Here is a 15,806-nt window from a genome sequence, read left to right on the forward strand (position 1 = left end):
CCAAACTGGGTGGTGCACATCCGCGGGATCTGATTGGTTGAAATCACATCAAATCTCAATTTCAACCAATCCGACCCCGCGGTTGCGTACGACCTAGTTGGATGGCACCCAGTTTCACTTCGTGCACCTCAACCCAGAATCTTGGTAACTGTTTTGTTATGACGGCATACTAGCGCCAAAGGTAAGAATTGCAAATATCAGTGTAATGTGTAGTTACATTCACGTATTTATTTATTTATATTTATACAATACACCAGACTGGCAGACTGAGTAAAAAAAACTCACCACAAAGGCACACAAACGTACAGACAGACAGATAGACAAACAAACACACACACGCACATACACAGGATCTTTCCCCTTTCTCTGTCTCACACACACACGCACGCACGCACGCACGCACGCACGCACGCACGCACGCACGCACGCACGCACGCACGCACACACACACACACACACACACTCACACACACACACCAACTGCAACGAATCTAAACAATACATTTTATTTCGTTTTGAACATCACAAACTATTCAAACGACATTCAATGCACTGATTTACTACTACTTAAAGTAGGTACATAACATCATTAGTATTTTCACACTATACTGATACAGTTAGATACACACGAAATCTATAAACAAGCAAAATAACTGATTGAGCACGATAAAATGTAAGCAAATGGGTTTCAAACACTGCATGACAGAACGAGGATTACAGATTCACAGACACTTGTAGACAGTGTTTCTAGAGTTGATAAAGGCACGTTGTTGTGTTATTCGCCGAGGTTTTAGCTAGTAAACCTAATACACCTAAAGCATGAATGCCTTTCGAATCTAAACAATTGTCTTTGTCAAATCTGACTGTATGGACGAGACTACAACAATCATAGAATAAATCCACGAGAATTTTGTTTCTTTGATAACCAACTTATTTAAACTGCGAAATTAAAACGGATAGCCATAGACAAAATTAACCGTCAGCTCTGTGAAGCAAAATGCTCTCTGTCTTTAAATTTGTGAATGGCTCTTTTTGATATGTGCCGTTTCGTGATGTAAGGTTTCATTAAAACAATTGCTGGTCAGTATAATGTTTTCAAAAAACGACCTTCAAAGTTCTATGATACGCTGGAGATAACACAGTGATATTACACGTCTAAATCTGATTAGTAAAGTATGATCAGTAAATCAGATTGGAAAGCACACACACATACACACACACACACACACACACACACACACACACACACACACACACACACACACATACACACACACACATACACACACAATGCTGACAATTAACAGGTAATGATCTGACAGCTCTCAGCAAGTAGCCTACCTTTCCCAAAATGTAATTAATATTAAGCAAATCCAGATCATTTTCAATGTGCAGATTCCCCCCCTTTAGTATCGAATATGGTGCTTTTTCACAAATGTACATACTTCAAAGATTTTGAATAGCCATTATATATTTTTTTTGAACATATGGATTTAGAATTTTGCTGTGCCATATTCCGCCCAAAACAAACCAAAGTTTCTGTACAAATAGTCACTAAAGAAACCGTGCACTGACACTAAACATACAAAACTCTGTGCCTATGGATTTCAAACCACTTGTTAAACATCATTACGGAGATTTAAGAAACGAAACGTTGGGACGTTTCGTTTTGAAGTTGTGGTAAACGTCATTATTTCGGGGGTCTCTCGCTGGAAAGGTGAAGGTCAACTGAAACGGAACGTGGAACGTCAAAACGCAGTCACGTTTTCCACCCCCAAAAAACGAACAATATTTCGTCAACTTTTGTGAGTATTTTTGCACACTAACAGTTTTATTTGTTGGCCATTTTATGCATTGCTAGATTCATCAACCCTTTCACAGTCTTTCAGCGCTGAGAATGTGTTCATTGGAGGTAGACAACTGTTGTGAACTGAAATATTTTGAAGGGTGCTGATCCTGGTACATTTATCCAACTTCATGGTGAGAAAGCAAATGGCGAAGCAGAAGTAGGTCATCGCATCGAATTTTTATTCTGGCTTCGTATGTGATCAGGTGCATGAATTGAAAAATGTGAAGCTCTTGTGCGTGCAATGCGAGTATGTCAATCCTTTATTGACTCGTGGAGTTGAAATTATGCCATGCCCAGTCAGCGGATCATATCCTGCCATGCCCGGCCTTTCATTCCGAAACGAAACGTGAATACATCTAAATCTTGTCTGCGGCCTATGCCGTCTCGTTACACGTTCCGTTTCGCGGGGTGACTCATTCACCAAACGAAACGAGCTGCAAAACGAAACGTGCTGTTTCTTAAATCTCGCTAATGTCCTAGAGGACACTTTCACACCCTAAGAGACTCGGAATGTTTGTAAAGGGGTCTACATTATGCTAAAAGCTTACATACAGCCCGAAAACAACATAGGCAAAAAGAAAACCAAAAAACAAACAAACAAACTGCTTTCATATAAAAACACACTTTTATAGCGCGTTAAACAAGTATGGCATTTCTCTTTCAAGAGCAGGTGGACTATAAGTAAATATTCGAAATACGTGTTCACTTCTTTCCCGGATCTTTACTTTCCCCACAAATTATCTCCCTTTCCAACCGTCTTTAATGAATATGACACATACAATTCAGCATTTAGCAAACTGTTGGGAGCAAAAACTATCCACACTTGGGTTTGCAGGTGTTTATCTCCCTTCTTTTAGAGCATGATAATATCGAGGAAAATGAAAAAGCACGAAACATAAAATGATGAGTAAACAAAAATGATTATTGTAAATAATTATACTGGCTTTCAATATTTCGAAAGAAATAAGTGATCCACCGACCTGGCGATATATGTACACAAGTAAAGCAATCTCAGGAATGCTGTCCAACACTATAGAGCTTGTTTATATGACAAAATGAAACAAACGAAAATAACCTGAACATTTCATAGCTTCAGCTACAGGTAGTTTTTTTTTTTCTTTTGTTATGCATTTGTTGTGTGTGATCTAAACCTGGCAGCAACTACAGACACAGAGATTCACAAATGTCTTCAACTGTTGGGGATTGCATCGATTAACGTCATATTAAAGACCCTCTAGTCCCCCCCCCCCCAATATCTTTGACCTTTATATTCCCCACCTTCAATGGTGTTGACTGTTGATCCCAACTTCCTTTCCAGAAAAAAAACCTTTGATCCTAAAACAGTTTTTTGATCACAACCTGATTTTTCTACCCAATGCATCGACCCCGACTTTTCACCGACAGGAGCTTTAATCTACAACGTTTTCCCCTGATCATGTTTTGTTTAGCCAGAATGTCCTGTTCAATTGCATAGCTTGGACCCAAAACTTCCATTTCCAGCAATATCTTTCCGTTTTTAGTCTGAAACAAACAATAGTCTTAAAAAACCCCACAATGTTCAATCTCTTGTCCTCCAAAGCAGCAAAAACGTATCTGAAAAAGAAACACGATGTTGCAGGAAGAGTTGCTGGTCGGTCTTCCTTAAGCAAAGAACCCCCAGAGGAAGATGGCCAAGGTCATGAGGACCACCGCGTTGCCGTTGAGCAGACGACGAACCCAAGGCTCCTCGTGGATGCTGGTCTGCTTCTCCTCGATGGCTCGCATCTCCGCGTCCGTCAGCTGGTGTTCCTCGCCCGTCATCTTCTCGATGCCACAGATCCACTGGCACCCCTTCTTGTACCACGGCAAGCTGTCGTAATCTGAAAAGCACAAGGAGATCATCATCATCATCATCATCATCATCATCATCATCATCATCATCATCATCATCATCGTCGTCGTCGTCGTCATCGTCGTCGTCATCGTCGCCATCATCTTCATCAGCAGCAGCAGCACAACCACCACCGCCAACACCAATACCATCGTAGTCATCTTAAAGCCACCCTCCGCCTCCCATTGTGTCTGATCACTGAGCTCCCTGAGCCTTTACATACAGAACAAACACTTCCATTTGAACTCTCACCGAACGGGAACATCCTGGCTGCTTTCCGTTGAGAGTGAGACATTTTCAAAGCATTTATTTTGTGCAGTTAGAAAGGACCTTACATTGATAACAATTGGAAGCCTCGTTTTGGCGCTAGACCTAACTTTTAAACTCTAGATAATAAACGAACGAACGGACGGACACACGAACGAACGAACGAACGAACGAACGAACGAACGAACGAACGAACGAGCGAATGAACAAAGAAAACGAACGAACGAACGTACCAACCAGCCACCAAACCGTTCAACCAACCTACCAACCAAGCAACCCGCCACCCAACCAGCCACCTAGCCCTCAAAGTACCAAACTGACCGTTGCCGTCGCCAGACAGAGCAGCGACCATTCCTCCTTTCTTGTCCTTCTCGGGTTCTTTTTGCTCCTCGGCTTCAGCCTCCACTTCTGATAGGTCGGTTCTCTTCAGCGTACTGAACCGGTTCCAGAACAACAGTCGTTGCAGCTGTTAATAGCAAAATCAAGACAGGGTTAGTCAAGTCATTGTGGTCTTAAAAGGGCTCTATGTGCCTGCCAGTATAACATAAATCAGGGGTGGGACTCTCTTGTGATGAAAAAAAAGGAAATCCCTTTTTTCTAGGGGGGTTCGGGGGCATGCTCCCCCGAATTTGATTTAAAATGGTACATTAAAATCTGTGCAATCTGGTGCATTCTGAGACTAAAATTCAACTCGTTTGGATCAGGTAAAAAAGACATTCTCCTCACTCACTCTCCCACCCACTGCATTGAAGCTCAACATGACTTAGTTATCAGGAGTTTTCAGTCAGCACAATTTAACTCTCAAGCCTTTAGTGTTCTGTTCCATCTTCACTTCTCTCCATATCATTCAGTCAACAAGTTATAGATACTGTGATGGACTGGGACGCGGAAAAATAGATTACTCCAGCGGAATTCGTAAGTTGTGTCCGCGGAAATTCTGATAAACCGACAGAAATACCTTAAGCGCACAGCCCTTCCCGTGAGAAATAAACTTGGCCAACAAATTATTGCAACAAATTTCGAACTCAAATTAAAGAATGAATTTCAGTGTCATTGCATTAAAACTGTATATGCAAGTTTATAAGCCGTTCACTTAACTATCAGGATCGCCTTTTGGAATAAAGATTTCTTTTACAGGGATCACGTGACCGCCGCTCAAATAAGGGTACCCTCAAAATCGACCAGATAAAAACGGAATGGCCAAATACAAAATCGACAAAAAAATCACAATAGGCAAAACCTTGCAACTTTGACATACGAGAAAAAAGTCAAATCAATTATCTACCCTGAACAACAACAACAACAAACAACAACAAACAACAACAAACAACAACAAACAACAACAACAAACAACAACAACAAACAACAACAAACAACAAACAACAAACAACAAACAAACAACAACAAACAACAAACAACAAACAACAAACAACAAATGCTCTATTATGATAACATTGGCCTTGTTTCTGACACGGTTATCCGGTAAGTAACGACAGTCGGGTGCCAAAGCGGTAATCCGACTCTCAGTGTGACCACCGCAAGTGCATGAAACCGGCCCAATAATGGACCCGTTTCCCTGTGAATTCCTTACGTGGATTTCGTCGATGGGCTCGGTGAGGAGGGAGACGACGACGGTGACGATGAAGACGATGCCAAAGAGGAGGATGCCGAAGTGCAGGTAGTGGACCTTGCTGATGATGTCCGGTCGTCCGTCCTGGTCCTCCTCCCCGCACGGCACGTTGGTGTAGGAGTACTCCCAGGCAAAGCGCACCAGGCCCACCACCAGCCCCACCATCAGGCCCCAGAACGCTCCCTGTGTGTCGAGATGAACAGTCACAGTTAAACAGATTGAGAGAGAGAGAGAGAGAGAGAGAGAGAGAGAGAGAGAGAGAGAGAGAGAGAGAGAGAGAGAGAGAGAGAGACAGAGACAGAGACAGAGACAGAGACAGAGACAGAGAGAGAGAGAGAGAGAGAGAGAGAGAGAGAGAGAGAGAGAGAGAGAGAGAGAGAAGGCGAATTTTTATTGCATCAAACACAATGTGTATGTACAAGGGGGAGCAAATAATTTGCAGGTGAACAAAGTGGACTTGACCGTCCGGAAGCAAGGCAACTTAAAATCAACACATAGAACAAGAAGTAAAAACAGAAAAAAATACAGTAAGATGAAGACAAGGATTTTAGGTTATACGATCACACCAGTCTATTTCACAATTGATTTTCTCTTTGTCTAAACGCGTAGAACAAATAATTTGACAATGCAATCAGTCGTAATTTGTTGTCAGTCTGTAAAATGCACAACGATGAGTTGGAGAACTGGTCAAGGTCAAAACAAGCACCAATGTACTTTTGACGAATTGCATTGAAAGCTGGGCATTTAAACAGAAAGTGGTTTTCATTTTCTTCCGTTGATTTACAAAATGTACATTTTCTGGATTCAGCGCACTCGGGATTATAGCGCAGTTTATTTACCTTCAATGGTGTAATGCCAAGTCTGAACTTTGTGTACATTTTGCGTATGTACTGGTTTTCAATGACACCCAGATACTTTTCTTTTTCAAGTTCTCCTTTAAACATCCTGTATACATCAAATCTCACACTTGTCTCAAGTTTACAGTGCCAGTGTTGCTCAAAGCAGTCTTGAAGACGTTGCTGTAATGATCTAATAAACACACATTCCCTACCTACAGACCCGTTCATCCACACATCTCCAAATCCATTCATGCAAAGGAGGCATTTAACTTGTGAGACCCAATTCTGCTTTCCCCTTTCAACTGCGCGAGCGCGAGAGAGAGAGAGAGAGAGAGAGAGAGAGAGAGAGAGAGAGAGAGAGAGAGAGAGAGAGAGAGAGACAGAGAGAGAGAGACAGAGACAGAGAGACAGAGACAGAGAGAGAGAGAGAGAGAGAGAGGGAGGGAGGGAGAGAAACATATATAGAGAGAAAGTGGGAGAAAAGAGAGACAGACAGATAGACAGAGAGACAGAGAGACAGACAGGCAAACAGATACACAGACAGAGGCAGGGAGGTAGCGAGCGAAAATCAGACAGACAGGCAGACACACAAAGTGCTCAAACACACCGGTTCATTTGTTCTCTTCCAGAAGATAGCGAGCACGTAGACGGCACAGACGGGGGGAGCCAGGAAGCTGGTGATAGCCTGAATGTAGTGGAACAGCTCAGAGATGTTCTGCACGATGGGGATCCACGCGATACCGACACCCACCAGCACGATGACACACAATCTGCAAGGAAGAGGGGTATATTAACTATATAACACACAATCTGCAAGGAAGAGGGGTATATTAACTATATAACACACAATCTGCAAGGAAGAGGGGTATATTAACTATATAACACACAATCTGCAAGAAAGAGGGGTATATCAACTATATAACACACAATCTGCAAGGAAGAGGGGTATATTAACTATATAACACACAATCTGCAATGAATAGGGGTATTCCAGTACTCTAGTGTTCCAGTGTGTCGTTGTTAAGGATGTCCTTAATTTTGCCCGAAGCTGACTTCGCGAAGATTTTCTCGAGTTTTAGTTGTCCCTGACGCAACATGAATCAAAGAAGGACAATCCAATGTTCATTAGATCAATCAATCAATCAATATGAGGCTTATATCGCGCGTATTCCGTGGGTACAGTTCTAAGCGCAGGGATTTTTTTAAAAATCTTTTTTATGCAATTTATATCGCGCACATATTCAAGGCGTAGGGATTTATTTATGCCGTGTGAGATGGAATTTGTTTTTACACAATACATCACGCATTCACATCGGCCAGCAGATCGCAGCCATTTCGGCGCATATCCTGCTTTTCGCGGCCTATTATTCCAAGTCACACGGGTATTTTGGTGGACATTTTTTTTATCTATGCCTATACAATTTTGCCAGGAAAGACCCTGTTGTCAATCGTGGGATCTTTAACGTGCACACCCCAATGTAGTGTACACGAAGGGACCTCGGTTTTTTGTCTCATCCGAAAGACTAGCACTTGAACCCACCACCTAGGTTAGGAAAGGGGGGAGAAAATTGCTAACGCCCTGACCCAGGGTCGAACTCGCAACCTCTCGCTTCCGAGCGCAAGTGCGTTACCACTCGGCCACCCAGTCCACTCGGCCACCCAGTCCACTCGGCCACCCAGATACATACAACGATAGTGAACCACAAGGGCTTTAGGAATCCACGTGTTCTTGTTCTCAACCTTCCAGCTTTAATTTGTCTCATCTTCCGATTAACACGAGTTCCACCTCCGAGGCGCTATGTGAAAATTGAAGCCAATAAAATTTGAGTTGAGTTGAGTTGAGTTGAGACATCCATAGTGAAGATGGTAAAAAAATAGTCGTACAAAGGTGCGCTCAACCAATAACTCAATATCTCCCAAACCTCTTCGCTCTCACCTTCCGACTTTCACGAGTTCCATGTCCGAGACGTCCTTGTGGATGCGCCGCCAGAGGCATATGGCGAATTTGATAAAGAAGAAGTTGTACAAAGGTGGGCTCAACCAATAACGCAACACCTCCGTCACCACTTCGCTCTCACCTTCTATCATGAGTTCTAACTCCGAAGCGTTCTTGTGGATTCGCCTCCAGATGTCCATGACGAATATGGTAAAGAAAAAGCTGTCCAAAGGTGCGCTCAACAAATTGATTTATACCTCCCACCCCCCCCCCCCCCACACACACACACACATATATATATATACACACTACTTCGCTCTCACCTTCCTACAATCATGAGTTCCACCTCCGAGGCGTTCTTGTGGATGCGCCGCCAGATGTCCATGGTGAAGATGGTGGAGGAGGAGTTGAAGATGGAGGTGAGGGAGGAGATGAGGGCGGACATCATGACGGCCAGCATCAGACCTCGCAGCCCTGCAGGCATCAGCTCCAGCACCAGGGTGGGGTAGGCGATGTTCGTGCACCCGGACCGGCTGCCGCAGTACTTCTCGCACTCGTCGGGGTCAGCGCACCCCACAATGTCTGGGTGAAGAAAATCAAAACTGGTATTGTTATTGGTATTGGTATTGGTATTGCGCTGTCTTTCTGTGAGGTTACCTTTCTGGAAATCCGGGCAGTTTTCTAATAGGTTCATTTGGAGAAAAAACCCAAACAATAACATTATTATTTATTTTCACTAGAACCACGCAGGTTAAACAATCGGACTATGAACAATACGTATCATGGCATACCATGCTATTCGACCACAGGTTATCGTTGTCCCGTCGCGCTTTTTTCTTCTTTTTTTTCTTCTTCGTTTTCTTGTCGAAAAGTGTGTAGGCTATAAGGTATCAAAACAGAATAAAAGAAAAGAAAAAAGAACCACGCAGGTCTATTGCTCAGCACGCAGGTCTATTGCTCAGCACGCAGGAGGAGATTGTGATGTAACTGACCTGGGAAGAGGACGCGGGCGATCATCCCGGGAAAGACGATGAGCCACATGGGCAGGAACTTGAGGTAGCCAGCCAGCAGCGTGCCGGCCTTGGCGTGGGCAAGGTTCTTGGCGGCAAGTGCACGTTGCACAATCACCTGCACGTGAGACACCGTAAACATGTACAATCACCTGCACGTGAGACACCGTAAACATGTACAATCACCTGCACGTGAGACACCGTAACAATGTACACATGTACAGCTGTACAGATTCATGCGTCTTACAGTATTCATACATAGCACTGTTTCAAGGCTGTCCTAAATTTTGTTCCCGAATTTGATTTCATACAGATTTTGGGAAGACTTTTTACCCAAAATTCAGTACTAAAGCTTCTTGCAGCGAGCTTTGTGAAGTAGAACTTCGCCCAATAAATATCGGGCTTTAAGGCTGCCCTTAATTGAGCCCGAAGTTGACTTCGCGAAGACTTTATGAAGTCTTTTTACCGAAAATACGGTGCCAAAGCTTCGCGCAGCAAACTTAGTGAAGTAGATTTTGCAAAGTCCACTACGTTCAATTAATATCAGGCTTTAACTGAGCCCGACGTCGACTTCGCAAGGATTTTACGAAGTCTTTTTACCGATAGTTCAAGGCCAAAGCTTTGTGCAGCGAGCTTCGTGAAGTAGACTTTGTGAAGTAGACTTTGTGAAGTAGACTTTGGGAAGTAGACTGTGTGAAGTAGACTGTGTGAAGTAGACTGTGTGAAGTAGACTGTGTGAAGTAGACTGTGTGAAGTAGACTGTGTGAAGTAGACTTTGTGAAGTAGACTTTGTGAAGTAGACTTTGTGAAGTAGACTGTGTGAAGTAGACTGTGTGAAGTAGACTGTGTGAAGTAGACTGTGTGAAGTAGACTTTGTGAAGTAGACTGTGTGAAGTAGACTGTGTGAAGTAGACTGTGTGAAGTAGACTTTGGGAAGTAGACTTTGTGAAGTAGACTGTGTGAAGTAGACTGTGTGAAGTAGACTGTGTGAAGTAGACTTTGTGAAGTAGACTGTGTGAAGTAGACTGTGTGAAGTAGACTGTGAAGTAGACTGTGTGAAGTAGACTGTGTGAAGTAGACTTTGTGAAGTAGACTTTGTGAAGTAGACTTTGTGAAGTAGACTGTGTGAAGTAGACTGTGTGAAGTAGACTGTGTGAAGTAGACTGTGTGAAGTAGACTTTGTGAAGTAGACTGTGTGAAGTAGACTGTGTGAAGTAGACTGTGTGAAGTAGACTTTGTGAAGTAGACTTTGTGAAGTAGACTGTGTGAAGTAGACTGTGTGAAGTAGACTGTGTGAAGTAGACTTTGTGAAGTAGACTGTGTGAAGTAGACTGTGTGAAGTAGACTGTGTGAAGTAGACTGTGTGAAGTAGACTGTGTGAAGTAGACTTTGTGAAGTAGACTGTGTGAAGTAGATTGTGTGAAGTACACTTTGTGAAGTAGACTTCGCCCAATCATTATCAGGCTTTACACCGTGTTTCGAACTCTGCTGTGAAAACTTATCCTATACCAAATCTCCTTTCACGCCCTGCCTCCCCCCTTTGTGGTAAGAGTGTAAATGTGGGACACTTCCCTTAAATGTCACCTAGTTACTGTCGAACCTGTGTATAACGACCACCCACGACACCGACCAAAAGCAGTTATTTTCGCTATGATGAGGTGAATAATAAAGAAGAAAACTCGTCTGAGATCCTTTTGGGACGGTGGTCTCGTTCGAGAGGGGGTCGCACGGGCAGTTTGGACTGTAACAACCTCATACAGGCACACCCCTTCCCCACTCCAGACAAAAGTACATTTTAAGGGGCGTATTGTCCGTCAGGTCTTAATTGCCTATATTGGACATGAATTGGTTTATACGATTCGAGTTTTACGCCCTCACGGCTTTTTCATTTTTGCGTGTTTAGGTGGTATCAGCCATCTGCACTTATGGTAGAATGACCAAGATCTTTAACGTGCCATTGTGGTGACACGGGGGTGGGAGATGGATACCGTCTCTGGGTCTGCACATAAAGTTGACCCGTGTCCGTCCCGGCCCGGATTCGAACCAGCGACCTCTCGATCACAAGTCCAGTGCTCTACCACCTGAGCTACCCGGGCCCCCCCACTCCAGCCCTAACCCTCCAAAACTTAAATACCCAAAGTATTCACCTGGTCAGAACACCAGTACCACACAGAAGAGATGGTCAGACCGAACATGACGCCGGGCCAAGGGAGACCACCGTCATCGGCTGAACGGATAAGATGCCAAGAGTTGTCTGGCGGGATGCCGCACTTGGCATAAGAGTAGTTTTTGTTGTCCCAGTTCTGAATGGTGGTGTTGGGGTACGACTCGAAAAACTTCTTCTGAAGCTGCTCGTAACCTCCGATTTTGATGAAACCTGTAAAAGATAAGAATTAAAAAGTAGATATTTTTGTAGGCGTAGGATATAAGATCGACATTAACTCAACCTACTCAATGCCAAATACACATTTTTCTTTGCAAACGATCAGCGAAAGTCTGCTTAATACTTACTTATGAAGGAGTTCACTGTTAGTAATGTTTGTGCACTCGGTCGTGATCGTATTGTAACATTCAAGAGATAGTGACTGGACTGTGTGTGTGTGTGTGTGTGTGTGTGTGTGTGTGTGTGTGTGTGTGTGTGTGTGTGTGTGTGTGTGTGGGTGTGTGTGTGTGTGGGTGTGTGTGTGTGTATGTGTGTTTTTGTGTGTATGTGTGTGTGTGCGTGCGTGCGTGCGCGCGCGCGCGTGTGTGTGTGTGTGTGTGTGTATGTCTGTGTGTATGTGTGTGTGTGTGTGTGTGTGTTTGTGTATGTGCAGCAATATATGTTTATGAAACAGTGGGGACTGATCCTGTGTATACAGGTCAGATTATACATGCCGACAGTTTGACTGAATGTTTTGATAGCGCTATAAACGACCTTCTACCTTGAATAGTTTTCTTCGTACTCACTCATGATCATGAGAATGAAGGCTCCTACAACCATGATGATGGTCTGGATGAAGTCGGTCCAGATCACAGCCGTCAGACCACCTGCACAGTATCATGCAACACATAGCAGTCAAGCCTGAACCTAGTGTAAGAGAGGGAGGGGCTTCCAAAATGAGACAGGGGTGCAGGGGCTGGGCCTAGTGTATGAACGGGAGGGGCTTCCAAAATGAGACAGGGGTGCAGGGGCTGGGCCTAGTGTATGAACGGGAGGGGCTTCCAAAATGAGACAGGGGGGTAGGGGCTGGGCCTAGTGTATGAGAGGGAGAGGCTTCCAAAATGAGACAGGGGTGCAGGGGCTGGGCCTAGTGTATGAACGGGAGGGGCTTCCAAAATGACAGGGGTGCAGGGGCTGGGCCTAGCGTATGAACGGGAGGGGCTTCCAAAATGAGACAGGGGTGCAGGGGCTGGGCCTAGTGTATGAACGGGAGGGGCTTCCAAAATGAGACAGGGGGGCAGGGGCAGGGGCTTCCAAAATGAGACAAGGGTGCAGGGTATGAATGGGAGGGGCTTCCAAAATGGGGCAGGGGCTGGGCCTAGTGTAAGAACGGGAGGGGCTTCCAAAATGAGACAGGGTGGCAGGGGCTGGACCTAGTGTAAGAACGGGAGGGGCTTCCAAAATGAGACAGGGGGGCAGGGGCTGGGCCTAGCGTATAAACGGGAGGGGCTTCCAAAATGAGACAGGGGGCAGGGGCTGGGCCTAGTGTATGAACAGGAGGGGCTTCCAAAATGAGACAGGGGGGCAGGGGCTAGACAGGCGGGAGTTCTGGACTGAGGTGCACGAACCGAATGTGGGTGCCACCCAACCGGGAGAGATCAATATGCGGGGTCTGATTCACCCTGAAGCATCTTACAATCACATAATTATGTAGACTCCCTGCGAGTTATAACGGAAACTAACGAGCTGAATTTTTATTCTTTCACGTATTGAAAATGGCGACCAAGCAGACGTATGACATAAAGGTACACCATGAGATCGGGCAGACCAATCAATCAACTGGCCAACCAATAAACCAGCCAAACTACAAAACACTAATCTTTAGAATTCTTCAGATCATTGAATCACAGACATGCCTCCTCCCCTCCCCCCCCCCCCCCCCTGCGCGTCAACCCGGAAGCTAACGAGTTGAACTTTCTCACCTCCAATGGTGAAGATGGCGGCCACTGCCAATAGAATGATGACAGCCACGTAGAGGTTCAACTCCGGCAATGCTTGTGTCAGGAAGATGGCCCCGGAATACAAGTCAGCCTGCAAAGAACATTCACTTAATTAATCTATAAATTGATTAAGTAACAAGTTTAAACACCCACATAAGTCAACTTCTGCGCAAAAAAATAATTGAAAATAGTTAATTGATGAATTAAAATTAAAATTTGAATACTAAGATATATGTCAACTTCTTGGTTAAACTACTCAGTTGTCAAACATCCGTCAAACCAATCAGTTTACGTTGATGATGTCACGGGTTCCACACAAAAAAGCAGGGTTTGATGTAACTTGTAAACCATCAATTTTAAGTTTTAAATTGAAGTTTTAACATCGCCTTGTTTCATGGAAAAATCAATTTCACACACACACACAAACACACACAAAACAAAAACAACATACGGAGATCTTTGTGAAGACGTAGAGAAGCAAAGCCAACACAGACAGGTAGATGCGAATCCTCTGTCCGCCGAACCGCTTCCGCAGGTATTCTGGCATCGTGAACACCTGCACAGGTAAAAAAAAAGTAAACATGTAAACACTTCTTCCATTTCAATCTTAAATCATGGAAATAGAAGCAAAACGCGAGGATTCTTTCACTTCTCCAGAAAAGTCCAGCAAGAAAACAAAGAAGAACAGAATGCGTTGGCTTCAATCCATAATAATACAACATAAAGTATCGTTTAAACTCTGTGTGCACAGTAAAACATGCGTTGATTTTGTTAAGCTAAACGGAGTTAATTAGATTCCGACTAAAATACCTGTCTTTCATTAATTATTCATCCATTCTTTTCTTTATTGGTGTTCTGGGATTTAAAAGTTGTTGATGGATAGTAGCCTTCAATACAAGATTTCATGTCGAAGAATGATAAACACCAGCGATCTGCATCTCGAATGTTTAATCGAATGTTTAAATGTTATATTTGCATGTTTTCGTGCAATATTGTTTTGTATATGTGAGGCAGGCTTAAAGACAGTTTCCTATTTTATAAAGACAGACAATAAAGTATTTGTTCTTGTTCTCTTTTTTTGCTTTAAAAACTACTCACCCCGGCAGCAACGTACACTGGTACGAACAGCCATCCTAGGATCATGAGGATGAAAATGGCCTGTAAAAGAGAACAGATCTTGTACAGAGACCTTCACGGAGGAACTCATCACAAATCTTAGATTCTGAGGAAATATAGTCCCACAAGAGGTTGCATTAAAACACACCATCTCCTTACCCCCCCCCCCCCCCCCTCCCTCAAAGTACGCGCACCCTATACTCTGGTTTCGTCTCCTCCTCTCCTACTCGCTCCCCGACAGACAGACAACACACACACACACATATATACACGCGCGTGCACACACACACACACACACACACACACACAATCACACCCCACCCCCACCACACACAAACACACACACACAGACACACACTCACACCCCACCCACCCCCGCCCACACACACACACACAAACACCACACAATCTAAACATGCTGTAAAAATAAAACACGTTCTAGAACAGACAACTAACGCACTTACAATACTTGACTTCTGTTCAAATTACAAATAGGACAATCACATTCCGTTAATTTTGACATTTGTTTTAATAACCGCGATGTGTAACTCACGTTCAGCTCAAAGACGGCTATACCGATACCACTGGCAGCACCGGACCCGGCCAGTCCCACGAAGTGACCGCTGCCTATGTTACTGGCGAACAGGGAGGCTCCCACCTGAAGAATAAGAAACACAAGTTAGTTAAAGGCACAGTAAGCCTCCCGTAAACCATCACAGATACTGTCAGGCTTTTTTCACACAGTATAAACACCCTTCCATTTGAACGCTCACCAAACGGGAACATCCTAGGTGCCCTACGTAAAGAGCGAGCAATTTTCAAAGAATTTATTTTTGCGTGGTTTATATTTCCCATGAGCCATCGTGAACCCGTGTGATCCAGTTTCCCTTTTTCACAATGCGGTCGTCAGTTTGTAGTTTGAATGCGGCTCGCTGTGAGCTTATCTGCAATAGCACGTTATTATGTACCTCTGACTTTTCACGAAACAAACGAATGTGGTTCATAAGAACTCTAGCGATGGCTTTTGACTGCCTATAAACCGCCGTCTGCTACGAAAACCACGACCTTGCGTGACCCTGCTTCCGGGCTTTTCTTTTTTCAAACTTTCAAAACTTCGAATTGTACTGATCTTGTCTTGATGAAAAA

The 15,806-nt window shown here is 44.0% G+C and overlaps 1 protein-coding gene across 1 annotated transcript in view; it reads right to left on the reverse strand.

Annotated features, from left to right (window-relative positions):
* Window positions 1-490: 490 nt before the first annotated feature.
* The window catches only part of LOC138975129 (sodium/glucose cotransporter 4-like), a 44,517-nt gene continuing 29,201 nt past the window's right edge, over window positions 491-15,806 (reverse strand). The window contains exons 3-14 of the mRNA XM_070347791.1: window positions 15,214-15,318; window positions 14,643-14,702; window positions 13,996-14,100; window positions 13,527-13,635; window positions 12,351-12,431; window positions 11,549-11,778; window positions 9,384-9,519; window positions 8,715-8,973; window positions 7,063-7,225; window positions 5,578-5,799; window positions 4,308-4,452; window positions 491-3,708 (exon numbers count right to left, since the gene is read on the reverse strand). Of these exons, the coding sequence (XP_070203892.1) occupies window positions 3,491-3,708; window positions 4,308-4,452; window positions 5,578-5,799; window positions 7,063-7,225; window positions 8,715-8,973; window positions 9,384-9,519; window positions 11,549-11,778; window positions 12,351-12,431; window positions 13,527-13,635; window positions 13,996-14,100; window positions 14,643-14,702; window positions 15,214-15,318 (1,833 nt within the window). The 3' untranslated portion in view covers window positions 491-3,490. The remainder of the gene's footprint in view (window positions 3,709-4,307; window positions 4,453-5,577; window positions 5,800-7,062; window positions 7,226-8,714; window positions 8,974-9,383; window positions 9,520-11,548; window positions 11,779-12,350; window positions 12,432-13,526; window positions 13,636-13,995; window positions 14,101-14,642; window positions 14,703-15,213; window positions 15,319-15,806) is intronic.

This window comes from Littorina saxatilis, linkage group LG9, assembly GCF_037325665.1.
Source record: "Littorina saxatilis isolate snail1 linkage group LG9, US_GU_Lsax_2.0, whole genome shotgun sequence".
Classification (NCBI taxonomy): domain Eukaryota; kingdom Metazoa; phylum Mollusca; class Gastropoda; order Littorinimorpha; family Littorinidae; genus Littorina; species Littorina saxatilis.